The 27,301-nt window shown below is 40.1% G+C and overlaps 1 protein-coding gene across 2 annotated transcripts in view; it reads left to right on the top strand.

Moving 5' to 3' along the window:
- The window catches only part of Cdca2 (cell division cycle associated 2), a 40,619-nt gene extending 16,192 nt beyond the window's left edge, over positions 1 to 24,427 (top strand). The window contains exons 8-15 of one of the 2 annotated variants that reach the window (XM_055609768.1): positions 695 to 840; positions 2,317 to 2,389; positions 2,861 to 3,093; positions 4,451 to 4,523; positions 6,253 to 6,338; positions 7,377 to 7,511; positions 20,536 to 20,707; positions 22,830 to 24,427. In XM_055609768.1, the coding sequence (XP_055465743.1) occupies positions 695 to 840; positions 2,317 to 2,389; positions 2,861 to 3,093; positions 4,451 to 4,523; positions 6,253 to 6,338; positions 7,377 to 7,511; positions 20,536 to 20,707; positions 22,830 to 23,926 (2,015 nt within the window). In that variant the 3' untranslated portion in view covers positions 23,927 to 24,427. Of the gene's footprint in view, positions 1 to 631; positions 841 to 2,316; positions 2,390 to 2,860; positions 3,094 to 4,450; positions 4,524 to 6,252; positions 6,339 to 7,376; positions 7,512 to 20,535; positions 20,708 to 22,829 lie in introns of both variants that reach the window. The other variant, XM_055609767.1, reaches the window with a different exon arrangement.
- The last annotated feature ends 2,874 nt before the right edge of the window (positions 24,428 to 27,301 follow it).

Below are 27,301 nucleotides of genomic sequence, written 5' to 3'. Positions count from 1 at the left end.
TGGAGGCTGCACATTCGACAGGGCAGCTTCTGTGCAGGCGGATGCTTTCTCCTCCCCTCATCTCCTCTCGCTTCTACTGTGTTTACATATTGGAATGCCTCCATCTTGAGTAGAAAAATAGCTTATCATCAGGGGTTGGCTCAGGTTAGTTTTATGTTGCAAGTAATAGGTCCATTAACAGTGCAAGGCTTATTCCCCAACTTTTTTCGCACCCTCTGACGCAGATTTCTGTGGGAGCAAAACGTCTTATCTTCACTTGTGATAGACATGTACTAAAATGTGTGGCCAGTACTACTTTGTCTCTGCTCATGTCCAGATGAAGTCTCTGAGCAGGGAGTGTTAGGACTGAACTTCTTCCTTTTTCATCTGTGTGGCTAGGGTTTGGCCCTAGCATATGTTAGATAAGCACTCTGCCACTATGCTCAACTGCTAGCACTTGGTTCTGTGAAACAGGGTCTCACTGTGTAGCCTCAGCTGCCTTAAATTGTCCATCCTTCTCTCTCTGTCTCCTGAGCGCCAGACTTCCTGACAGGATTTTTAAATACTGTGTTACAGTCTTTGTGAGTGTGATGACTGTCTTGTACCTAGAAGAAGCAGATTGCTATGTTCTCCTCTCTTATTCTCCTTGGAGGACTTGGAGTGGCTGACTGTGTAGAGGGCACAAAACCAGCTAATCCTGTTCCACTTGACACAGCTGCCGCGCAACCAAGCTCAAGCACAGCCCCTGCCACCAGGTCTCCAGTGACTCCTGTGTGCAGGAGCAGCAACCCCTCAGCTAAGACTTTTGTGCTTCGTTCTGTGTTGAAGAAACCTGGTAAGCTGTTCTCAGAGAACAGAAAGGTAAGAGCTACTTTTCCTACTTTTCCTAAAGAAGTGCAGAATCATTTTGTTTACCTCAGACCAGTTATAGAGTCATATGTCACACTGGTGTACAGGGAATTGCGTTACTCACTTTTTTCCTTTCCTTTTTTTTTTTTCTTTAAACTCATGCTACTATTCTGAGGTTGGTTCTATTTTCATGTAATATTATATTAGTATTCAGAATTCAATATAGGTGGACTATATAAGTCTAAAAGTTCATACAAACTATATTTAACTGGATTGCCAGATGCGTTTGTGATAAATGCCTGAGTCTGACCTATCCATTCCAAACATTTGGCTCTAACCCCTCTTTTCTACCAGCTATCTTTCTGTGAGTGCAGTAACCTAAGACAAGAGGGTGGTGCTGGGATCTGGGTGGCCTTTTAGAGTGATTCTGTCAGTACCTTTGGCACATGTACAGTAATAGTGCATTGTTGTCCATCTTCACCCCTTCTATCGAATGGAATGTGTGTTTCCCTGAAGAGAGACCTAACTTGGTGATTAGGTGCTTATTAGGAGGCTTATTTGGGGCAGAACTGTTCAGAGCAGTTCTTGGGGTCGTTATAGGATGGAATGTGAGCAGGGCTCAAAACCACAGGCTGGGCAGGGGCTCTGGGTGAGGCTGAAGTATCGCTGGTGATTAACAAGGACTTTGATCACCTGCAGGCCTGCCTCTCTTCTGCCAGGCTTGTTCCTTCTGTCTGTGGATTTATACCATCCCTTTATATGTGCCCTCTCTTATCTTTTGGATAAACACAGACAGGCAGGCCTTCTTTGTTCCTCAAGAATATAGTAATTTGGGCAGGAAATTCCATGCTTATTAAAAGTGCTATTCTCATGTTTATGGCCAAACTCCCTCTTGATATCATTTACCTTGTGTTCTTTTTATGTTAGTGCAGTTCTCATGCTGTGGCCTGTGAGGTCTGCCTGATCTGTCACCTGATGAAATACACTATAAGTTTATCCACCTGCATCTTCTTAAGATCAAAAGGGGATGATTTTAACCCATACTCAGGGATTTCTGTTCTTGAGTTTTGGCCTACAATAATTTATTAAAAGCTGGAAGCTGGAGGCTGGAGAGATGGCTTGACAGTTAAAAGCATGTCCTATTCTAACAGAGGACCCAGGTCCAGTCCTCAGCATACATGTAGCAGCTCATATCTATCTCTGATGCCAGCTCCAGGGGATCCGATGACCTCTTCTGGCTCACAGACAGCTGACGTACACATATATACATGCAGGCAAAACATTCATAAACTTAAAATAAAAATAAATATTAAAAAAATATAAGAGAACCCAGTTTTTCCTTGGGCCCTTTTCAGTATCCTGTTTTAAGCCAAAACAATTAAGAAAATAAACCTACTCTACAGAAAACTTTTCAGCAGTCCCATTTTTTCTTTTGGTGACTTTTCCTGTTATGAAGGAAATAAAATCTTTGGTCATTGTTTTGATTAGGAATATAACCTCTGTGATAATGGGGCTCATCTGAACCCAGATCCTTCAAACCACTACAGAGGACAAGGAACAGGTGGGCTATTCATATTTATTTTTAAACTGTAGGTATTGTTTTCCATCTAGAACTCAACAGTGCATCAGGTTTTTGACAATTTGCTCATGCTTTACTGCTTCTGAGATGGAGAGCAGTGGGGAAGGAAAGATGTCTTTGGAGAGCCTTATAACTGATCTTGGGATGAGGGTGTGGCTCAGTGACAGGTGGACTGCCTGACATGGATGAGGTCCTGGCTTTAATCCCCAGCACCGCACATACACAAAAAGAGGTGATCTCTTTTGCCTTTCATGTTTTACTTAATGGCAGAACTTGGAAAGAACTTCAGATGCTCCCATTTACTAACTCTTTAAATAATTATAACTTGTTTGAAAATCAGTACTGTTTTAGTTGAAAGTATGGTTTTCTTCCATTTAAATATTCTCTACAAATTGTGTTATATAAATAGCAAAGCAGCTGAATTTTTAACATACCCTCATTTATTGTCGATAGGTGAGGAAAACTGTAAGATACCAGACTGTCAGAATCTAAGGAAGAGGAAAAGAGTTACTTTCGGAGAAGATTTAAGCCCTGAAGTGTTTGATGAATCCTTACCACCCAACACACCATTGTGTAAAGGAGGAACACCTGCCCATCAAAGGAACAGAAATGCTCTCAGTCCCCTGCAGTCACCGTTTGATGAGCAGTTCCTTCAGCCAAACTTTGATGACAGGGAAGAGAATCTTGTAAGTGTGGAAAATCATAGGAAAAATCTTCCTTCTGTTTCTGTCAGGCTTCACAATTTTTTTGCATAAAGATTATGATTTGAAATTATGTGGTAGAGCAAAGGACATTTTAAAGAGATTTAAAAATCTCTTTTAAAAAGATTTTTCCCAAATCTTAGAATTGAAATAATGTATTAGTAAGATTTAAAAAACAAACAAACACATAGTATTAGACTCATTTTAGTAAAGTTTCAATCAGATTAACAAAAAAATAAAAAAAAAAAAAAAAGGAAGAAAAATGACCAATTTCAGGAAGGACAGGTAGCATTACTGTATTCTAACTAGTTTTCAAGAACAGTAGGGCCTTATCAGTAACTGTCATTTTAGCAGCTCAGAGTAGCCAGGTACAATCTTTGAAACACAAAGAACATCAACCTTCAGTCAGGAAGGAGTGCATTGTCTCAATAGCCTGTGTTAGAGAAATTTAAATTGTCAATAAAACTTTCCCGAAAAGTAATCACTTTGTTAAGGAATTCTGTCACATAGTTAAGCAAATTATAATATTGATTTTTTTTACACTTTACTTTTCCAAATAAAACAGAAAGGCTATGTTATAATCTTAGTCCATGAAGAAAAAGTATTTTGTGAACATCAGCATTTCTGATTAAATATCAAAAGAATGTGGAAATTTCTTCAAATTGTAATTTTTTTCTAAGAATGAATGATAGTTGCTATCTTTTAGGCAATTTGAAGACTTATTTATTTTGCTATATTACCATAAATTTCATTGAAAAATATTGTAATGTTAGATGGTGTTTCTTTGTTTTTTTATTTTATTTTTTTGTCTGGATTTTTTTGAAACAGGGTTTCTCTGTATAAGAGCCCTGGCTGTCCTGGACTTGCTTTGTAGACCAAGCGGGCTCTGAACACACAGAGATCCTCCTGCCTCTGCCCTCTGCCCTCTACCCTCTGCCCTCTGCCCTCTGCCCTCTACCCTCTACCTCCTCTCGAGTGCTGGAATTAAGGGTGTGTGCCACCACACCCAGCTAGATGATGTTTCTTAATAATTTTCTTTAATTTGCTTTGTAGAAGTTGCACAGTGAGATTTTAAATAAACCCAGAAGTGGTGTCAGGATTAATATGACCCCTTACGTGGGGTAGTGGCGGTTGGCAGATGTGTTTGTGTCATGAAAATGACCATTCAGTGTTACAAAGTCATCTTTGTTTTGCCTAAACCTTTCATTGTCTATTCATTTTTCTTTTTATCTTCATACCTCCTACTGGAATAAGGTTTTGTTTTTCTTGGAAGCACGTCGTTTACATATCACTGAACTTAACGTCATCTAATCTGTACTTTTTTCCCTTTGCATTTGTTTAGGAAAACATAGAACCATCTCAGGTATCATTTGCAATTCTGAGTCCTAGTAAATCTTCATTCTCTGAGACTCCAGGTACCATCTGTGTTTACATTTTGTTGAAGTGTGACGTGTGTGTGTGTGTGTGTGTGTGTGTGTGTGTGTGTGCGCGCACACTCACAGGGTGGTGGAAAGAGGACGTTATCTGTCCTGTGCTGTCAGTCTCTCCCTTTGCTCCTTTGAGACAGGATCTGTTACTGATTCTGAAGCTAGGCTCATGACCAGCAAGCCCCAGTAATCCTCCTGTCTCTGCTCCCCCAGAGCATTGAGATTAGAGGCATGCACACAGCCTTGCCTAGCTTCCACTTTGCTTTTTGAGACAGGATTTGTCATTAGTATAGAGCTTGCTCATTAGGCTAAGATGGTTGTCTGGCAAACTCTAGGAATCTGCTTATCTCTGCCTCCCAGCACTGACTCTTATATTTTTTTATTTTTTACTTTAGATTTATTTATTCTATATATATGTGCCTGTGTTTATGTATGTATACCACATGCATGCTGTATCTGCAGGGGTCAGAGGATGACAGACCCCCCTGGGCAGGCAGTTCTAAGTCCTCCAGTGTGGATGCTGAGAACTGAACTTGGGTCTTCTTAATTGCTGAGCGTCTCTCCACTACCAATACCTGCCTGTTTTATGTGCGTTCTGGGGATCAAGCTCAGTTCCACATGCTCAACTGAGCACTTTACAACTGAGCTACCTCCCTGGCCCCTTAATTCTTGTTTTGCGCACATAAAGCTTGATCTCTTAATTCTTACATTTTTATATGTGCTACAACAATATGTTCCTGATTTTAAGGAAACCAAATACTGTGTGTGGGAAATTACCACTTCTTTCTATTGCAAGTCTCATACTTCATAATCACCCACATTTAATTTCAGTTGATTTTTTTTCTTTGCTTCACGTTGATATACACAGTGCTGTTGATCTTTTAGCCTGTTAAGGATCAATAATAGAGTTCTATCTATATTTGCGAAACTGACATAATTTGGATTGTAAGGACCACTCCTAAATGGCTACAAGTTTTACCTGCCGTTAACATGGTGTTTTCAGTGCATATACTTTCCATGTATGTTTTTTATGATCATGATAAGACAAAGATTTTTTTTTCCTGATCATTCTGACCGGTCTTGGCTGACAACGCCATGGTATGAGTACTTGGATTATGAACCTCTGTTTGTGTGCTTCCCTCTGAGATCCTTTGATGACTTCCTATCGGTGCAGCATGTGTTTGTGAGCATAGAATCTAAAGCTGTAAACTATTGCATTACAGTAATCTGTCTTGTTCTAAGTTCTGAACATATTACACTGCCTTTTATTTGTGCCGTTGAAAAATATCAGACATTGGGCTGGAGAGAGGTTGGGAGTACTGATTGCTCTTCCAGACATCCTGAGTTCAATTCCCAGCAACTACATGGTGGTTCACAACCATCTACAATAAGATCTGGTGCCTTCTTCTGGCAGGCAGGTGTACATGCAGGGAGAGCATTGTATACATAATAAATAAATCTTAAAAAAAAAGAAAATCAGACGTATCTAAGGTACAGTTAAGTGTTTCCTTAGTGCTTATCCTCTTACTGCACCATCCTGTTGTGAAGTCTTCTAAACATTGTTCTGGATCTTAAGATTCATTGCCATTGTTAGGTGTTTGTGTCTAAATATACTTAAAAGCACCAGTGACTTAAAAAGCACTATGCAGTTCTTTAACCATTTAATTTGTATTAGTTGTGTGCTAGCAGCCTAATCTTTCTTGTTTCTTGATGTTAGGCACTGACACTTGCAGTTCTTTAAATAACCATGAGGAAATAACCTGTAGTGTTGGTAGACCCAAACGGACTTCTCTCAGAATAAAGGTAAATATTTGCATTAAATCTTTCATGGTCGTGGCAGTGGAGAAAATCCTGATTTGATGAATGCTGTTAGGAATTAGTACTTTGTCATACTTGTATGTAACCTGAGTTGTGTCTTGCTGGTTTAAGCTTAATCCTACCAGAAGAAAATCCACTAAAATAAAAGCTTCCCTTCGGAATTGTATTACTATGGAAGGCAAGCTACTTGTTATTTTGAGATCCGTATGACTATGTAAATGTGGAAAAGATAGGCATATAATTAAGGGCCCAAAAGTAACAAAGTACCTACCTTCATTTTTTTGTTTGTTTGTTTGTTTTTACAAGACAGGGTTTCTCTATGTAGCCTGGGTTGTCTGGAACCCTGTAGATCAGACTGGCCAATAACTCACAGAGCTATCCACCTGTCTATGCCTCCTGAGTGCTAGGATTAAAAAAGGCACGCACCATCACAGCCCAGCTAGTATGTGCTTTCTTAAACCATATTTTAAGAGAGTTTTCTACAGTGGCATTGAACTGATGTTATATTCCATTTGTTTTGTTCATTAAGTTACATGTGATTGGATTTTTGTTTATAGCTTTTTATATCAACATACTTATGCTATTATTGGGTGTTTACCTGTCTGATTGGATGAAAATCCTGTATTCTATCGTAATTTACAGTTCAAGGCTTGTTACAAGGTAACAGCAGTTAAGTAAACACTTGACGAATTTTTAAGCCACTAGTTCTTAAATCACATTTTTTTTTCTTTTTAATATAATCTTCTGAATGTAGGCTTGATAAGTTGAAGAATGGTAATAATTAGCAATTTCCTTTTTTAATTTGGGTTAATGTACCTCTAAAGAACGATAGAAAATAGGTAGGAGGTATGTCTCCGTGATAGATTAGGCACCTTGTTTGGCTTTTAATACCAAGCATGGAAGGTAGGGACCAGGAAGGAAGGATCTGTCGTAGTAGGAAAGGCTGAAATGAAACCTGGGCCAGGCAGTGAAAGGTGGCTGCCTGTGCTTTATGTGTCCTCACTTTGATTTTCTTCATAACAGTTGATGAATTCTGCAGAAGAGGATGTTTGCAATTCATCTGCTACAGGAGCTGAGCCCTGTAAAGAGAAGAACATGAGAAAGAGGAAACCTCAAGAAAAAAAGTGTATAAGCAAAGCACTTCCTAAAAAGAAACAGGCAAGAATGCTTTTCACAATTTAATATATATGGTGTGCTACATTTCTTCAGGGTACGGTAAGGGAAGCATGGGAACAGTGGTAAATAAATCTGTTCATTGTGTGGTTAGGGAGACATTGAAGTAGCTCTGCTGATTACCTGAGGGTAACAATTTGTTTATCTGCATCTGCTTCATCCGTATGTGTACCGAGCACAGTAAACAATAGACACGTGAAGCTGCTTCTCATCTTTAAGTATTCTACCTTTTTTCTTTTCTTTTTTCTTCCTCCCCTCCCTTGTTTTTCCCCATGTTTTACTAGGTAGCCCAGGTTGGCCTCGGATTCACCATCTTCCTGCCTCCATCTGCCCGTGTTGGAAATTTAAGTATCACGCCCAGCTCTTTTATTCGTCGTGGATGTGTGTATCTTTTTGTTAATGCTTGTGATTCTGAGAAGAAAGCTACACGGGTTCCTTCACCACTTAACTCTCTTGTTTTGTCACTGTGAAAGCCATTGTCCAGAACTCGGGATGGCTCCATCTTTAGCTGCAGGTCTCCTCTTTCAGGCATGGGTTCTAGGCTTGGTTAACTGACAAATATTCAATGCTAACAATTTATTTGTTTGTACTCTGGTTGCTTTAACACTTCTCCTAGGTCAGGTCAGGCCACACTTACCAATTTGTTAAGCACACATTCATCAGACTTTGCTTGTTATTTCTGACAGTGACAAAATGGCTGTTACAGATAAACGTCTGCAGGCCTCAACTTCTGTGAGGGAGTCCATATACCTCCTGCACTCTGATCTGCTCCAAAATCAACTACACTGCCGGCATGATGGCAGCAGCCCTGACACATAGGTGCCTTCAACCCCTGCATCTTTGAACTCTCTTTGTAATTGGCCATGAACGCTACACTTGGCCTGTACTTTCCTCATAGAGAGATAAGTGAACCAACTGCTACCTGGACTTCTAGCTACAGAGTCCCATCTCTGTCTAAAGAAAAGATTGGAAGCCAGTTTAGCAGGTGTCGCCGTTGTGTGCTTAGCATACTGTTAGCCACGTATTCTCAGCATGTGCAGTCCCTCGAATTCTACTCTTTGCCCTTGTAAATCATTTGCTTTCTGGTGACTTCATATGCAACCTTGTTATTAATGACCGAATTGTATTTATTTTTTATTGATTTATTATTTATTACTATTTATTACAATTTATTCACTTAGTAAGCTGCCTGTAGGCCCCTCCTCCCAGCCTTACCTTCCCTCCCTCTTCTCCCACTATGCCCCTCCCCTAGTCCACTGATAGGGGAGGTCCTTCTCACCTATTATCTGACCCTATCAGGTCTCATCAGGACTGGCTGCATCCTTTTTCTCTGTTGCCTGGTATGGCTACTACCCCCGCCCCCACCCAGGGGGAGGTGGTCAAAAAGCCAGCCACTGAGTCCATGTCAGAGATGAGTCCATGTCAGAGACAGCCCTTGCTCCCCTTACTAGGGAACCCACATGGATTCTGAGCTGCCTATGGTCTATATCTGAACAGGGGTTCTATATCCTCTCTATGCATAATGACCAAGTTTGAGAACCAAGTCATCTTAACTGCCTATTGGGCACATCTTCTAAAGTCCTCTGATGTCAACATTTCCAAAATTAGTCAGTTTCACCCCTCAGGAAACCCACATAAAACATTCCAGGAACGTACTTCTTATTTCATGAAACATAAAGGACTACTTTTCATTGTTAATTGCCATGGATACCACCGAGTCCTCAAATTCAGAAGAAACTGCAAGTTTTCCTGATTTATTTTCTTATTTGGGCTTAGGGAAATGATGAACAATTATCTTGCTTTAAAAGTGTGTTTGTGTTCATTCAAAGGTAAACATACCACTTGTTGCAAAAGAAACTGATTTTTTTTTAATCTATAGCTTTAAGAAGCTTAATTATAAATGCACATATATTCCTAGCAAATCAGTGGCCAGAAAATTTAGGAAGGTCTCAACATTGGTTTGCCCTAATCCCTTCCAGGACCCTACTTAATTAATGTATTGATGTACTATAAGCAATAGAGGTAGAATAGCAATGAGAAGGGGTGTTAAGCAACAGATGACAGCCTTCAATGAATTTCTAGAAGACAAGGCAGATGGGAACATGTTGACGGATAGAAGAGGTGGAAAGATTTACAGTTCAGAATGTGCTAGGAAGGGAACTAGAGGGATCTGGGAACCAGCCTGCTTGTGGGAATCCCAAGAGACTCTGGCCCAGAATTGGCAGGTACAATGGATGAGAAGCGTGAGAAGTAGTACTGAAAAAAAAAAGATTAATTGAAGACATATATGGAACAGTCTGCACCAGTTGGCATGCTCTCCCCTTTCCCACCCTGATGTTCAGACCAGATGTTGCCATGTAGGTTAAAGCCCCATTCTGGCATTTGTAAATTCCCACAATCTTGACAGCCGACTCTTGTCCTAACAGAGCCTAACAACTAACACTCTTGTACTGCCCGGCCCTGCCCTGCCCCACCCCACCTGACCACACATGAAGTTCCCAAGGAAAATTTCCATACAGCAAGGAGACTGAGCTGGGGCACACAGGAAACTGATATCATCAATCTATTCTGTTCTTAATTAAGAATCAGATCATTGTTATTGTAATATTAATAAGTTAAAAACAAAACAAAAACCTGACCTCAGAGAAGTCAGTTTTGGACTATAATACACACATATTTGAGAAATTAGGAAAGGGATTCTATAAAAAGGAACAGAAAAAAATGTAAAAATGGAAATTAGGAGGTTGCAGGTGGTTCTGAGTGTTAATCTGACTTCCACGGCCCTTCTGAGCCATTGATTTCCACAAGTGGCCACAATGCTCAATGTATGTCACCCACACCAGGGCAGAAATGAGTCTGCTGGCTAAGTGCTGACATTCTCCTAGATTTAGAAGAGCCACTAGTATTGCACGGGAAGATTTTATCTCAGGGAAATGTTGCATCTTAGTCTTGATGCACCTGGATGCTCCCAGCGGGCAGGTTCCCAAATACAGAAAAAGCACTATTTTCTCATGGTCAAGAGGATGGGCTTCATCTTAATCACTGTTCTGTTGCTGTGAAGAAATACCGTGAGTAAGACAACTCTTACAAAAGAAAGCATTTGATTGAGGCTGGCTTACACTTTCAGTGCTTTATTCATTATCATGGCAAGAAGCATGGCAGCATGAAGGCAGACATGGTACTTCAGAGCAGTTGAAAGTTCTACATCTGGATCAGCAGGTAGCAGGAGGAGCTAGGAGCTAGACACTGGGCCTGGCTTGAGCTTGATACCTCAAAGCCCATCCCTAGTGACATGATTCATCTAACAAGGCCACAGGGCCTAATCCTTTCAAGTAGTGCCACTCCTTCTGAGCCTATGGGAGCCATTTTCATACAAACCACCACATCCAGTGGCATCAGCAACGACAAATCCTGGTTTTGTGGGCTCTAGGCCTCTTAAGGGCTTGCCTCTATGCAGTTGCATCTAGCTGGTTCCTGAGCACTGAAGGCCACTGAAACAGAAGAAGCTCATTATGATTGGCCTGCAGGTCACTCGTAAATTCAGTGGCAACCACCCCGAAAAAACCTTAATGGAGTTTCAGTAAGGGACCTGGCATGTGTTACTAGGCTGAGTGGAACAAAAATGTACCAGCATTGAAAGCAGTTGTCCAGGAAGTATTGGACCTAAAGATGGAAGTGGTGCTCAAGTCCTTGACCTTTTCTTTTCTTAATCAATGATACTTCTAAAATTCCAGACTTCCCCACAGACACCTGGATTACCATGACTTCTCGCTCTGTCTTTCTTCACTCAAGTCATGTTCCCTTTTCATTTTGTTCACATTTGAGCCCTGTTGGAGGATATTGTAGCACAATGACTGTGCCATCACATTGTTAATTTAAAAAGTAGCCATCAAAGAAGAAGAAGAAAAAAAAAAGATCTGATCTGAAGAAAAGCAGCAAAGAATCACTAAGAGAGGCATAAAAAAGAATTTATGGCTCTGCCATAAATTGATAATCCTGAGACCAGAGTTGGATACAGTGGCATCTTCTAATACAGGTGTTCATGGTGCTGTCTCTGTCAACATGACCAAAAGCCACATCTCAAACCCATCATAGTACATCTCAGATGGTTTAATGCATATCTGTTCTGTTCTCTGGACTTGGCTCTTTAAATGAGCAGCAGCAGAAAAGTAATAAGGAAAAAAAGCTTTGTAGCTGTTGAGACCTGGCCATTTATATATGTAGTGCTAGGTGGTGGGTTGTGGGAAATACTTAACTATGCTTTTGTGCTTGTTTAATTATTCACTCAACATCATTGGTTGAAGAAAAGTCAATCTGAAGTTGTTTAGTGTTATATTAATTCACTGTTTATCTTTAAAGAAAAAGATCAAATCTGTTTTACCACACTCATTCCCCACACATACATATATAGGTGTACATGTATGCTAGGTAACAGTAATCAGACTGGAGAAAACATTTCTCAAAATTGAAGAAAGGGCTTTCCAAGCTGAAGGAGGTGAGGAATACCTGCTTTTTTTAGTTAATTTTTGATTGCTATGATAAAACACCATGACCAGGGTAACTTATGAAAATGTTTAGTTGGTCCTAGGTTTCAGAGGGTTAGAATTTAAGATAGATGGTGAACTAAAGGCATGGTTGCAAGCTGTAGGAGCAGAGGCCAAGAGCTCTCATCTCCATACACAAGCAGGAAGCACAAAGAGAGAGCTAACTCCAAAGGATGTATTGTTTTAACTTCAAAATCCTGTCCCACCGATATGCTTTGACATACTTCTCCTAATCCTCCCTAAACAGCCGTCAACAGGGTACCAGGTATTCAAAATCTGAGATTTATAGGGAACATCTCATTCAATCCTCCAAGCCTGGTACATTAGAAAGGCAGAACACAGACATGTCAATGTGAAACTAAAGAACATAGATAATAAGAAGGGTGGGCTCTGCTTAAAAAGAGACAGTCTAAGTGGCAGCAAATTTCTCAGGAATTAAAATGGTCCCTGGATGTGCAAAGATTCTCAGATTACATTTAGAGGGACCATTTGATCATCATAATAAGAAAAGTCCCCCTGTGGCAGGAGTCAGCAGAGATTTAGAAGTTGGTAACATACATTGCTAATGGAACAAAAAGGTCCACTCAAATTTCTCTGGGCGAGGCAGATCTATGCAGAGGTGAATTTGGGAGGATCTGGCTGAATCTAATATTTACCCTTTGACTTAGCATTCCTGGTTCTAGGAATGTTTCAAAGATTCAGTGACAAAAATACAAAAAGGTATGTGTCCAAAGTCATTTATATTAGTGTAAGCAGAAATTAAATGTCATTTGATATAAGACTTGATTGATAAAGTAGACTGCCCACGGAGTAAGTATTCTTACAGAGTTGTAGAAAATGGTGAAGAAAACTTCCATATGCCGCTATGGAGTGATGCCAGAATATACTCACTCACTTACATACTTAGCAAAAAAAAAAAAAAAAAAAAAAGCTATAAACTGTGTATAAGAAGAAATTGCTTCTTTCTCATTGTCATATTTTCAAGTAGCACTTGAAACCGTCTTTATAGAGGAGATTAAGTTAAAATGAAGTCATTGGGGCTGAGTTTTAATCAAATCTGTTATATTTATGAGAAGTAAAAATTTGGATATAACACCCATGCTGTTTGCACACAAAGGAAAAAATGTGAGGACACAGGAGGAGTTCATCTGCAGGATAAACCAGCTAGCACTTTAATCTTGAACTTGAAGCATTCAGAAAGTTAGCCTACTGTCTTAGTGTTTCTATTACTGTGAAAAGACACCATGACCAGGACATCTCTTATAAAGAAAAATATTTAATTAGGACTGGCTTGCAGTTTCAGAGGTTTAGTTCATCATCATGCAGGAAGCGTGGCATATGCATTTTGATGTGTTGCTGGAGAAGGAGCTGAGAGTTCTGCATCTTGATCCACAGGAAGCAGGAAAACTGTGTGTTACGGGGCCTGGGCTTAGGCATCTGAGACTCAAAGCACACCTCTATGGTGATACACTTTCCCCAGTAAGCCATACCTACTCTTAAGAAAAATCACACCTCCTAATAGTGCTACTCCCTGTAGGCTGAGCATTTACACACATGAGTCTGTGGGGGCCACACCTGTTCAAACCACTATACCACTGAGCCTGTGATGACTTTGATAGGTTGAGTCTAACAGTTCTCTAAGAAAGCAGGAGCATGTATATATTTATGCAAACATACACATATGTGGTTTAATTCTTTTTTAAAAAGTCAAAAACAGGTTATCTGGATGAAGGCATTTGTCACCATGCCCGGGTACCTGAGTTTGATCTACCTGGTGGATGGCAAAATCAGTCCCCTTGAAGTTGTCTGCTAGCCTCCACATACATGCCACACACACACACACACACACACACTATAATTTAAAAGAAACAAATGTAAGCTCATTATCCTGGTAACTAGAATAGGAAAGTGCATGCTAATTTTTTAGCTTTGACTTTGGAACTATGCACATTTTATACATGACTACAAATCAAGACAATTCTTTAAAAATTGAGATCAAAATGAAGCAGTTTTGCAATATCAACTTTGTAGCTTAACCTCCTTAAAAAGCTTTTAAAGCTGGACATTTGAATATGTTACCATATATTTAAGGACTAACAATAATTGCAAAGAAACTGAGACACTCATTGATAGAAGAATGTAATTTAAAATATAAACAATTTTCTTTGTCACTAAGAATTAAAACTTTGCTATGAGACAAAAGATTGTAGATCAAAGCTATTTAAGACTAAATTTGGAGCCTGGTGCTGGTGGTGGCACCACCACACGCTTTTACTCTAGAGGCAGAGGCAGGCAGATTTCTGAGATCAAGGCCAGGCAGGAGGATCTCTGAGTTCAAGGGAGCCTGGTCTATAGAACAAGTTCCAGGACAGCCAGGGCTACACAGAAATCCTGTCTTGGAAAAAAACAAACTAAATTTGAAGTGAAAGTATCAGTATGAGTTCATTGACATTTTTTGTTTTAAAGGATTTTCTAGCCCTTTTTGATAATAAAAATGGAGAATAAAGCCTGAGCTGCTAAAATTATTAAATAAGTTGGTAGGACAGCAAAGTATGAGGCATTGTAGAGCAGGAACTACATATGATAAAAATATTTCAGGAACCCAAGAGCAAGAAATAAGCCCAACTTTAAAAATGGGCAAAGGACCTGGTAATACTTCTCACAAGAGTATATACAAATAGCCAACAGATAAATGAAATGGTGCCCAGCAGTACTACTTGTCAGGGAGAGGGGCCTCAAATGATGAGCTACCTCACACCTGTTGGGCTGAGTGTTGTAGAGTGATAGTGGGTTCTGTTGAGAATCTAAAGAAAGGTAGCCATTGTGAAAAACATGTATGACCAACATGTCTGGGTACTGAGAAATGAAGTCAGCTTATCAAGGGGATGACTGTACTTTCATGTTTATGTTATTCATAATAGCCAACATGTTGTCAACCTAAGTGTACATGGAAGGACAGGTGGGAAAGAAAATATATGTAGACATGAACATGAAATACTGCTGTTTGCAGCAGCAGATTTGAGCCTGTGGGAGACTGTGCTAATTGAAATTAGCCAGACACAGAAAAACAATCACAGCATCTGACAGGATATTTTTTTAAGGTCAGACTCTGAAGTAGTGAGTCAAATGGTGATTGGTGAAGACTGTAGGTTAGTGTAGACTGGACACTTGTTAAAGGGTATAATTTACCAGGTATAGTGGCACATACTTGTATTACCGGCACTTGGGCTGAGGCAGGAAGATTGCCACCACCTATACTGAGGCCCCATATGAAAGGAAGAAGGAATGTCTTCTGAAGTAAACCACACAAGGTTTCCACGGTAAAGAAAGCACTTGGGCATTCCTGATCACAGCTTAAGTGTTCTCAACAAAGAAAGCATGTGACAGATCTGTTAGCTTGATTTATCAAAATATCACATTGTACACCATAACATATGCAGTTTAAATTTGTCAGTTACACAGATTGTGCCTGTTAATGTTTGCCTAAACTTAGTCTAACCAGACTTTGGGCTTCTTGTGACTGTAGACACCATCACTACAGCTGTCTAAAGCCAGACTTCAGCCAGGAGAATTACTCATGGATAAGTGTTATTTTTTTTTAAGGTCCCTCCATCATCACTCCCAAAATAAAACTCCAGAGAAGGGAAACGTAAGAGCTTTACCAACTAAGTAGGTGTATTTGAAACTTGATTGGGACCTGAATTGAGCAACTGTAAGGGTGTGTGCTCACCAGCTAGAGAAGTTCAAATTAAGGAGACAGGAAACTGCTGAGTTGTGGATACTTAACTTTTGAGATCAGTTTTAGAAACATGCTCTTGTAAGAAATAAGGAAGGATCCCAAGGACCTTTTTGTTCAGTTTTCCCTAATGAGGACTCTTGGCAAAACTAATAAAATAAAAGCACAGCCAGTGTGTGAACGTCTTATTGACACTTCTTTCTCTTTTGTTGTCTTTTTGTAGCTGTATCTAAGATTGTATAAATAAGAGGCATACATTATGGTTTTGGAGACTGACTTTTAACTCAGCATAATTCTGTTTTTTCGGGGTTACATATATATTAATACTTTCCTTTTATTGCATTTTATTTATAATTATTTAACAAACCATATTAAATCTGGATACATGGCAGATTTCTTTCAAGTGAAATGATCCAATAGTTAGGATATGCCTTAAAATCTAAGGGAAGGGATTGGAGAGATGGCTCAGAGGTTAAGAGTACTGGCTGTTCTCCCGAAGGTCCTGAGTTCAGTTGCCAGCAACCACATGGTGACTCACAACCATCTATGAGTGATCTGGTGCCCTCTTCTGGCATGCAGGCACATATGCAGGCAGAATACTGTAAAAAAAAAAAAAAAATAGATAAATGAATAAATCTTTTTTAAAAAATCTAAGGGAAGGAGATTATAAATTAAACCTAATTTGTATGTTTATAATTGCTGAAGTTGTTTAGTAGGTATATGCGATTCAGTATAAGATTCTCTATTATGAGGTATTTAAAGTTAAAAATATAGCAGCAGCGTGTTTTGAATGGGGGGATGAGTACAAGAACTAAATTGCAACATTGGAACCATGTCCATGTCAGAGCTTTATTGTTTTATCTTCAACATACAGCTTTATAGGCTGACATGTGCCAAGACTGTATTTAATCTTAAGGGGTTGTTTGGGTTTTTTGTTTGTTTTTGAGACAGTATTTTATGTTGCCTGGGCCAGCATTGGACTCCCGAGCTCCAGCAGTCCTCCTGCCTCAGCCTTTTTTTGTGGTGGGACTATAAGCATATGCAACACATGTTTTGTTTTGTTTTGTCTTGAATGTGTATGGATTCATCTGTGTGTGGACCACTTGTGTGACTTGTGCCCTCAGCCGAGAAGAGGGAGTGCAGTCTCCTGGAACTAGAGTGACAGTAGTGAACCGCCATGTGAGAGCTGGGAATCACACTCTGGTCTTCTGCAAGAGCAGCCCGTCGTGCCCTTAATCACGGGTTAAGCCATCTCGTCTGCCCCCTCCTCTGACCTATTTTTAGATAACTTCAAGACCATTTTTTTCTTTTAAAGTATTTTAAGGATGTCTTTATTACATGACTGAAGAAAAAGAAAAACATTTGTTTTTACCTTCTGCCCTTTGTGAGAAATACCTGATTTGGAAAGAAGTGGAATACAAGGAGGGGCAAGGTCCTTCAGTTGTCTTCCATTCACTCCAGACCTGAACCAACCTTACCATTTCCAGGTCATGTGGCTTTCCCCTAGGGCTACAAGTGTCTAGAACGACTGTACTATAAGGAAGGGGTTTTTTTGTTTTTGTTTTTTGGTTTTTTTAAACTCAAGTATAACTCCAGTTTGGGACCATTTTTAGGCCTCCTGATCAGATCTCCTTATTGTTAAGAGTACTGCTTAGATGCACTGTTAGGACAGACATCTTATCATTTTGTTGGTGTATTAGCTCATGACCATAATACAGAATTTTAGTCCTTGAATAAGGCCTACATGTCTTAGTTATGTTTTCTATTGTGATAAATCACCAAGACCAAAAAGCAACTTGGAAAGGAAAAGGTTTATTTGGCTCAGACTTCCGTATCACTGTTCAATGATGAAGGAAGTCAGGCCTGGAACCTGGAGGCAGGTGCTGATGCAGAAGCCATGGGGTGCTGCTTACTGGCTTGCGCCTCATAGCTTGTTCAGCCTGCTTTCTTATGGAACCCAGGACTAACAGCCCAGGGAAGGCAAGACCCACAGTAAGGTCCAGCATGTTCACACTTAGCAGATCTTAGGCAAGGTCAGCACAGTTCATTTTCCTTAACATTCATATTTTAAAAATATGTGAGGTCATGAGAGGCTAATTAGCTTGATGGAGCAATTCCGTAGAGTATATATTATCAAAACATTGTAAACCATGGATACTTTTATTTAATAATTTAAAATTTCCTTACAGTATTTTTCCTCTCTCAAAGTAATAGGAAGAAGTTCAGAAGAATTAGAATAGCCAGCACCTAGCTCTGGGTATTGGTCAAGCCCTGTACTAACCAATTCACATTTGAGCTGCTTTTATTATTTATTCTTTGAGAAAATTTCTCTCAAAAAAATAAATAAATAAAAATAAAAGGAGCTGGGCACACACCTGTAATCCCAGCACTTTGGGAGGCAGAGGCAGGTGGATCACTGTGAGGCCAGCCTGATCTACAAAGTGAGTCCAGAAAGCCAAGGCTACACAGAGAAACCCTGTCTCAAAACCCAAACAAATAAACAAAAACAAAACACAACAAAAGCCAACAACAGAAAAAAAGGAAGAAAAGAAAAAAAGCCACTAAAACAGAGTCTGATTATGTTGTGCATCTGAGCATGAGGCCTGCCTCGTGGTTCACAAACCCACTGTCCCTTGAAAAAACCTGATCCCCCCCCCCCCCCCAACATCCACCGAAAGCTTCCTGGCTAGGCCTGGCACTAGTTTTATGTGGGGTGCCCTGCTGTGACTTCCATTCTGCAGAGGAGGACAATGGGGTTGACATTACTTGGCAGTTAAAAGATAGATTTTGAACCCAGAGGCCAAATGTTTCTCTTCTGCAACACATCTGTGAACCCCACCTTAAAATATTTCTTTTCTCTTGGCTTCTATATCCACTGACCAAGCCAGCATTTCCTCATCTAGTCCATGAAACGTCAACAGATGTTCCATAAAAAGTTTAATGGAAAAAATATTTAACCCAGCACTTTATGTGCACAGAGATTATTTATGCTGAGAGTTTCTCACCAAATTATGTTAAATGTATATTGTGTATCACCAAGGGGAACATTTATCTTGTAGCATTCTAAAATTATTTTTGCATGGAATGTTGTGTTTGGTTTTGTTTTTACAAGTTATCTATAGATATCTCCAGGAACACTCCATTCTGTACCACTTCTGTGTTCTTGAATTTCATCCATTCCTTTATACCATTGATTTCACCTAAATCTCGTAGGCTGTTTCTTCAGCATAAGTTCACAGGTGTGTTTGCCTTAGCATGCAGGAAATACTGCTTTTACAGGATTCACTGTATTATACAAGGCCTGTGTTCACTGCTCTTCCTGCGTGGATCCTGGGCCTGAATGTGCCAGCCGCCACCTGTGGTCTGTGTGGAGTACCTGCAAATACAGGTTCTTTTGCTCCACTGCCAGAACAGTTGTCCCTAGATTAGAGTGAAACCTTGTGCTTTCCGTGCATTTTGTCTTGAATGCCTGTCAGCAGCATGCTCTCTTCTCTGTGTGCCTGGAGTCTGTCATGGTGTCCTCATGTGGAGACTGCTCTGAAGCCAGGATCCTTAAAGACCACATCCTGTTTACTTTTCATTCTCACAGCGCTCATGTTATCAGCTGGCTTTACCTTCATAAGTATTACGACGGATTCACTTTCTGGAAGTATTGTCAAACATGGTTTATGTTGAAGGTCTGAGAGTATCTTTTGTTTCTTCTGTTAGTAAGAGTCTTTCTTGAGTTTCAGTATAATGTTTTAATTTCCCTTAAGTTTTTTTTTCATACGGAACATTTTTAAACAAAAGTATTTCTCAGTGCTGGTAGGGCATTCAGAATTAAATATAATCCTGCATTCCATAAATTTTTAAAACACTTTTTAAAGTTTTTGCAGATATTCACATTTTTAGAAGTCAGCTGTCTTATCGTTGCCTTTTTTACAGTGCTAGAGCTCAAACCTAGAGCCTTGTGCATGCTGGGCAAGTGCTCTTCCACTGAGCTATAACGAAAACCTGTGTGACCGCTTTATTTTAGTCATGTTTAATTCATTTATTGTTTGCATAAGTTCATCCAGATTTATGTTTCCTTTCAATGTTATCTAAGCACCTGTGGTCTTTTCAACCCAGTTTATGAACAGAAAGCAGCCCTCCCCATAGCACTTCAGTAGATAATTCATGCTAGATTAACCTTTTTTAAAATTTTACTTTATATATAAACATTCTGCCTGTGTGTATGACCACATGTGTGCCTGGGGTCACTGGACCCCCTGGGACTAGAGTTACGACAGTTGTGGGCCACCGTGGGTTCTGGGAATTGAAGTCAGGTACTCGAGAAGAGCAGCAAGGACTCTTAACCACTGAGCCATCTCTTCAGCCTCTCCATGCTAGATTAATCTTGGGTTATCAAGCCTACTTACAAATAATCTCATTAATTAGCTTTATCTAACGCTGCAGCAATCTATTCTGTCACTTTAGCAAATTCTCAGTGAACATGAAGTCTGTACCTTATTGAGTTTGGATTCATGTTTTATCTGACTTTATATGAATTACCTTTCTGGCATTTGAGCTTGATTTTTTTTTTTTAAATGGAATAACTGATTTTAAGTTTTTCTGTTTAAAAAAAATACAAACTTTAAAAAAATTAACTGAATAAATGATAAGCAGAGATATTTTAGACATGAAAGGGCCTGGATCTAACGTGATACTACTTCATTCTCAAGTTACAATGTCCTAATACATATCTTTTCAGGTTTCAAAAAGTTACAGGAAAAAGAGAAGAAAGGGGGGGAAAGGTGTGGAGAAAAGCTTATACGGGCAAAGAGAGATCGCGTCAAAGAAGCCGCTCCTGAGCCCTATATCTGAGCTGCCTGAGGTCTTTGAAATGACTCCTCTGAGTGACTGCATGCAGAAGACATGTTCAGGTGCTTCTCTCTCGGGCCTCCAGCTTATTCCCTCTTTCACCCTCTTTGTTACCACCTCACTCTTTTTCTCTTCCATTTTCCCATTCATTTTTTATTTTAAAAAGACTGAATTTGTTATTAGTAAAGGAAATTATAGTCTGTAACCTGGGGGGGGGGGGGGGGCTTAGACTCTTTCAGAAACTGATGAAACTCATCATTTTTATCAAGAAAAAAGAAAAAAATCCAGACACAAAATGTGCATGTAATTGGAGGGGAGATTATGTCTGTTCACCTATTTTTTTTGCTCCTTAAAGCACTTTATTACAATGAATTAGGTTTGGTTGTGTGACTTGTCACAGAAAATGGATAAGGTGATCACTTCCTAATATATACAGCTGAGGAGTTAACAACAGAAATAGGAAAACAGAGAAACTTGCCTCATAACATTTCCTTAGGATTATAATCTAGAAACGTTTATAAATTGAGCTTGATTACTTTGAAAAGTACTTTAAAAAGCAAAGACCAAATTGATTATATCCTAAGATTTACTCATCTTCTGTGGATGAGTGTTTTGCCTGCATATATGTATGTGTGCCATATGCATGCCTGGTGCCTGCTGTGGCCAGAAGAAGGCATCAGATCACAGAACTGAGGATACAGTTGATTGCAAGCTGTGAATGGGGTGCTAGAAACCAAACCCACATCCTCTGCGAGAACAGTAGATGTTCTTAACCATTGAGCCATCTCTCTAGCCCCTAGAATGTCTAATTTTAAACTGAGTTTTCATGCTCAAACTGTTTTTTAAAAAGTGCCTCCATTTAGCATGTTGATTTTGTACATGCCCATGTTAAAGTTACCTTTGTCCGATGTCACATAATCTTAGCCTGCTTTCTTTAAATTCAAGATGAGTGATCCTTATGTCAACATAGACTCTGGCTTCTACAGCCATCTCAACTTGAGGACAGACCTAGAATTTAACAGCTACTCAGAATAACTCATTCCATGTGCATTTTCTTTCCCTCCTGCCCTCATGTGGAGTGCCTTGGAATGAGAGGTCTGTCATTTCTACCTCTTGGTTAGTCTGGCCTTGGTTCTGCTGATCTATTAAACTGTTACTACCTTCATTGCAGGCAAATACTTTGACTGCCTAAAGTGTTTTTCATCTACAATAAAACACCTTTTATATTCACTTGAATGACCAATTAAAAACATTATCTTGGATAATAGGAGAGAGAAAATCTAATAGCATTGATTTAGAATCATAAGAACTGAATTCCCCTAGAACAGTGGTTCTCTGTGAGTCACAACTGACCCTTTCACAGAGGTTACCTAAGACTATCGGAAAACAGATATTGGTATTATGATTCATAACAGTAGCAAAATTACAGTTGTGAAGTAGCAACAAAAATATTTTATGGTTGGGATCACCACACCATGGGGAACTGTTATTAAAGGGTCACAGTATTAGGAAGGTGAGAACCACTGCTCTGGGGCATATTCCTTGTCAGTCTCAAACCTTACTAGTGGTTTTCCTACCTACGAAGTATTACAAACTTACAGAAACCTGTATGTGATGTTTTTTGCCTGGAGGACAAGGCTTATTTAGTCAAAAAGGGGGTCAGGGGCTGGACTTTGAGATTGTAGCCATAGTTTTCTCTACAGTATATTATATGGGAATTCATAGAAGACGTGATGACAGCTCTGCACTCCAGCTATGCACTGCCATGTCTCAAGTACCCCAGAATTCTGATTTTTATTACCTTGTTGCAAGAAGACAGTGATAGAAGAATTTGAAAAGTATGATATGCATTTTTTTTTCAGGTAAATAGGAAATGTCTCACACTATTGGACCTTGGAATATGGGAAGTGCATTAGAGAAAAGGAAACTGTTTAAGACAGCAGTCTCATTTTCCTACTCTGAAGTTGTGTGCTTTATTAATTCATGTGTTGAACACTTGTTTTCTTAACCTATGGACTGGGGCAGTAAGAGGGACAAAGAATGACAGATGAGAGCAAGAACAATGTGATGATTGTAGGTTGTGTAAGTTCTGAAAGCTAAAAAGCCATAGAGCACGTTTGCTTATTTAATAGGCATTGCGGTGTTTCTTTGTAATTGAATTTAAGTGTGTTTCTGTCCCCATAGATGACTTCAACCTCAGTGGTGACCTGGAAGAACTCATCTCTCTTGAAATTCCCATGAAAAGAAGGAGACTTTTGCCACAGAAGGGAGATTCACCGGAGCTGGATTCAGCTTTTGATCAGTCTCAAGTGTCTGAGCCTTTCACTGCTGCTTCTGAGGGAAGACCAAAGGCCAGTACCAGGGACCTAGGCAGCGATGGTAGCACCAGAATAGAAAGCACAAAGGAGCCAAAAATCGAGACCAAGACTGAAAGCAGCCTTGTGCCTTGTGCTTCTGTGACTCAAGGATGCATACTGTCCAGTAATCCAAAGCCTCTGGGTAGCCCTCAGTGCCAGGATGTTTTCAAGGGTGGTGAAAATGCAGAAGTTCCTTGTGAGGTCCTTCCGGTTTCAGAAAATATGAATATAAAGTGTGAGAAAGAGAGTGAATGCCTAGCTCCAAAGGGAAATCTGCAATGCAGCCCTTTCACAGCTGACTCAGAAAAGGAACATAATTGTTCAGAAGATATCCTAGTTAAAAATATAAAAGAATCAACAAGCCACAGTGAGAAAGTAGGGAGAAAATGTGCAGAAAACAGCAGTGTCAGGAGTGGTAGAGGAAGAAAACCAAGAAGACACACTATGTACTGGGACGGTCAGAGTTTGTGCCTAGAACAAAATGGGACCCCTGCATCTTTGAATGGTGGAGGAAACTCTGTAGAAATTAGTTCCCAGCTTATTGAAGATCTGTCTGACACCATAGAGCAAAGCTTTCAGACAACAAGCAGGAAAGCCAAAGTGAGACGGAGCACAAGGCTACAGAGAGACTTGGGAAATGAAGGGCTTATATGGTTGACTCCAAGTCCTCCCACTTCCCAGAAAACCAAAAGGAGAAAGACAATTTGTACCTTTGACAGAGGATTTGAAAGTACATCCTCCAGAGAAGAGCCTAAATCCTCAGGACAAAACCCAGCTGGCCTGCCATCCATCTCAGGCAGTGAGAGCCAGGGTATTGGTTCTTCCACACTACCGGGCAGAAGGAGGAAGAGCTTCTGTTTGTCTACACTCACAGATACTGAGAGTACCACGAAACCACCATGCGAGAAGACCCTCTCTCAGTAACTCTCAACTACTGTGAGGGGGCTGGGCACAGAAGAACCAAGGCAAGAATGGCAGATCCACCTGGCACTGGCTCTCAGTTCCACCTGGTACCAGCTTCCTCCCTGCTGCTTCCATCTCTATTCATCTTCAGTGCATTGTACATTTCTAATAAAAATCACTTGAGTTGTGAGTTTCATGTCTTTTCCAAATGCTTAGTATGTTTTAGTTTTTGTTAAAGCATTCGTTTCCAGACCTAACAATGTGTTTCTGCATTTTTATTTCTTGTAAGTTTACCCATTTACCACTGAAGGCTTAGACTGTTCTGGAAAACATCCTTTAGAATGACTTTTTCTTTTCTTTGGGTTAAATTGAAGACCAGCTTTGATGGCTTGGTTGTCTGTCTCAAATAAAAGTTTTCCTTTGGTAATTAAGTGAAAATTTTCTTCAGTGACTGGACCTCTATAGATCCATTGTTATAAATGAATTTGTAATTGGAAATAACTGCAATCATTCTTCCAGATTGTTCAAATCAGTCACATGTAATTTGGAATTTAATTGATTGTTTCCTATTAAATTTATTTTTGAAAAGTAGAAACTTAAAAGTGTAGAAAATTTGTTTGTTTACCGACATGAATCATGGTAGGTCACTGATTTTTTTTTTTTTTTTAAAGAGCATTTCCAGCAGTTTCCTTATAGCCATACTGTTGCTTGCCTGTTCCCTCTGAGCTAAGCCTCAGCAATCCCCTGATCTTGGTGGCAACAATTTAAAAACCTAAACCACCATATATCTGCAATCTGCAAATGTACATAAATCGTTACCATTAAACAATGGTCCCAGAAATCCTTTAAATCACTAGCTGTCCTTCAGCCTGATCGCAGAAACATGTTAACAAATAGAGCTCCCTATAAATAACCCACCAGGGAAGAAAGCTCCTGCTGGGCAGCCCATTTCCCCCTCGGAGGTGGAGCTATTTGTTACCGCCTTGGCACCGCCAGGTCTGGAGTCCCCGCTGGGAAGGACTGATGTATTTTACATTAACTGGCAAAGTGATCCCCAGTTTCTTCTGCTCAAGGGTGAGTTGTCCAAAGCTTCCTTTTATCTGGACACGTAGATCATTTATGGAGTATTCTCTCCCATGTATGTGGTCACTAAGCCAGTACCACTGAACACACCAGAAAGATAAAGAATGAACTTTGGAAACTTTTAAGGTCGGCTGACTTTAAAGGGGGTGGGGTGGGCATCCCAAACACACCAACTTAGGAACATGTTAGAAGGCCTTGGGTCTTAAGAACTTCAGTTTTAGTGTTTTGCCCTTGTTGAGGATGAAGGGCAAGGGCTATTGGTTGCTATTTTCATCCCTTCCTACGTGACGCCAGTGTCAGCTCCGCTGCATCTGATGGGCAATGGTTTACACGCTGAGTTCTCAAAAGTGGCGGCTGTCGGTGTGTCTGGTGTAAACTTGTGAGTTAGGTTCATTCTGAACTGTTAGGTTATAAATGCTTATATAGACATCCCTTAGACCAGTGGATCTCAGCCTTCCTAACACTGCCACCCTTTAATACAGTTCTTCATGTTGTGGTGACTGCCCCCCAACTATAAAATTATTTTTGTTGCTACTTCATAACTAATTTTGCTACTGCTGTGAATCGTGTGTTTTCCAGTGGTCTTAGGTGACCACCGTGAAGGGTCACGACCCACAGGTTGAAAACCATTACCTTAGCCATAATCTACCATGTTTCACCTGATCAGATGCTTAGTGTGTGTTTGATCATGTTTGCTGCCGCCACCCTCTCCCCCATTTCTTTTCATTCACGGTAAACTGAAAGTCATTTTTCCCTGCCTTAATCTTTTCTAGAAGTAACTAACCCTGGATGTTTACAATTGTCTCTGTGGTTTCTGTCCTTGCAGGTCCTCATTTCTTCCAGAAGATGGCAGTGTGGTTCCTGCAGTTTTCTTTCCATGTGCTCATAGGAAAGGCCAGGGCTGCTTGTACCTGCTGTTGCTTGAACTTCCTGATATTTTTACCTTTTCTCTCTCTCTTTTTTAAATCAGGAATTGATGTAGCAAAAAGCCATCTGTAGTGGGTTTTTTGTTTTTGTTTTTTTAACTATTTTATTTGGGGTTTTAGGCCTCTACCTTTCTTCCATCAACCACTCCCCGCCAGCCTTAAGTAGGAGAGAGGAAAGGTTAGCGGGTAGAAGGGGCCTAGACCCCTTTACTTCTCCCGGCTATTTAGAGTCAAGGGGTTCAGTTAGGGCTCTATGCCAATCTCCATCAGTGCAGACCCAGCTAAAAGGCTCCTTCACGATGCTGCCGCCCAAAGCGTTTCTCTCCACCTGTCTGCTCTAAGCTGTAGAGACTAGGTCTCTGGTCTCTCCAAACTGCTCTGTGCCACACGCCAACACAGAACACCATTCCAGAACGCCATATGGTCTCCTTCTCGGCCTCATATTTATACTCTCGAGAGTCTTAGATCACGACCCTCCTCGTGTGGCATGTGGAAGGCCGTTTCCAGCTGGCAAAGATTATGCCCCACACGTGAAAATTAACAGGTGTGGACAAACTAGAGCCCAATTAAAATCCCACACTTGGGATTAAAACAAAAGCGTATTTATATAACATGCAAAGAAACCAAAACTTGCATTACAAATTGAGTGTGTGGAGAAAGCAGAGAACACACTTAAGTGAAGTATAAACAGCTTTCTGCATAGAGAAACTCAGCTGCCATGCCTCATTCAGATTTCCTTTGCCCATTCAAGGGTGGTTGTGTTCCAGTGTAATCAATTTATATGCCATTCTGCAGCCTCTGTTCCACAGGATACTGCAGACAGCCTAGGGTTCCTCAGTCTTTCAGCCCTGTGTGGCATTGCATATCTGGACATCTGTGGCTGGGTTCTCTTCTGTGAATTCTGGAAAGTTCCTCTGACATACAGCTAGCATCTTGACCTTTCTTTTTCTTTTCTTTTTTTTTTTTTGCATCCCACAATGCTATTCTGTGCATATTCTTTTTTACTTGTCTACTCTTGGCACATCAGGATAAGGGTGCAGCTCTGAGTTGGCATAGCAAGGAGAGTGTGACTGGTAATGCCTGATTCATGCTTTATACTGAAAACACGATTTTAAAAGTGCAGTCTATCGACGTAAAACAACTTGCAAGAGTTGACTTTTTAAAAAAAGGACATATACTGTTTGAATTTTGGAAAATATATGTGGTCGCTTACCACTCTGACAGCAATATGTCCGATCAATCCAGGCCTCAGCCCCAGCTCTTCAAGGCTGATGATTTGAATTCTATTGTACTTCTTGCCTTTTCTAGAATGTCACAGAAATGGAATGTCAGATAGATAGATAGATAGATAGATAGATAGATAGATAGATAGATAGATAGATAGATA

Source organism: Psammomys obesus, unplaced genomic scaffold (assembly GCF_907164565.1).
Source record: "Psammomys obesus unplaced genomic scaffold, mPsaObe1.curated_primary_1811, whole genome shotgun sequence".
Taxonomy (NCBI): domain Eukaryota; kingdom Metazoa; phylum Chordata; class Mammalia; order Rodentia; family Muridae; genus Psammomys; species Psammomys obesus.
Note: the sequence above shows the minus strand (reverse complement) of the source record. Positions and strands in the feature narration are given on the sequence as shown.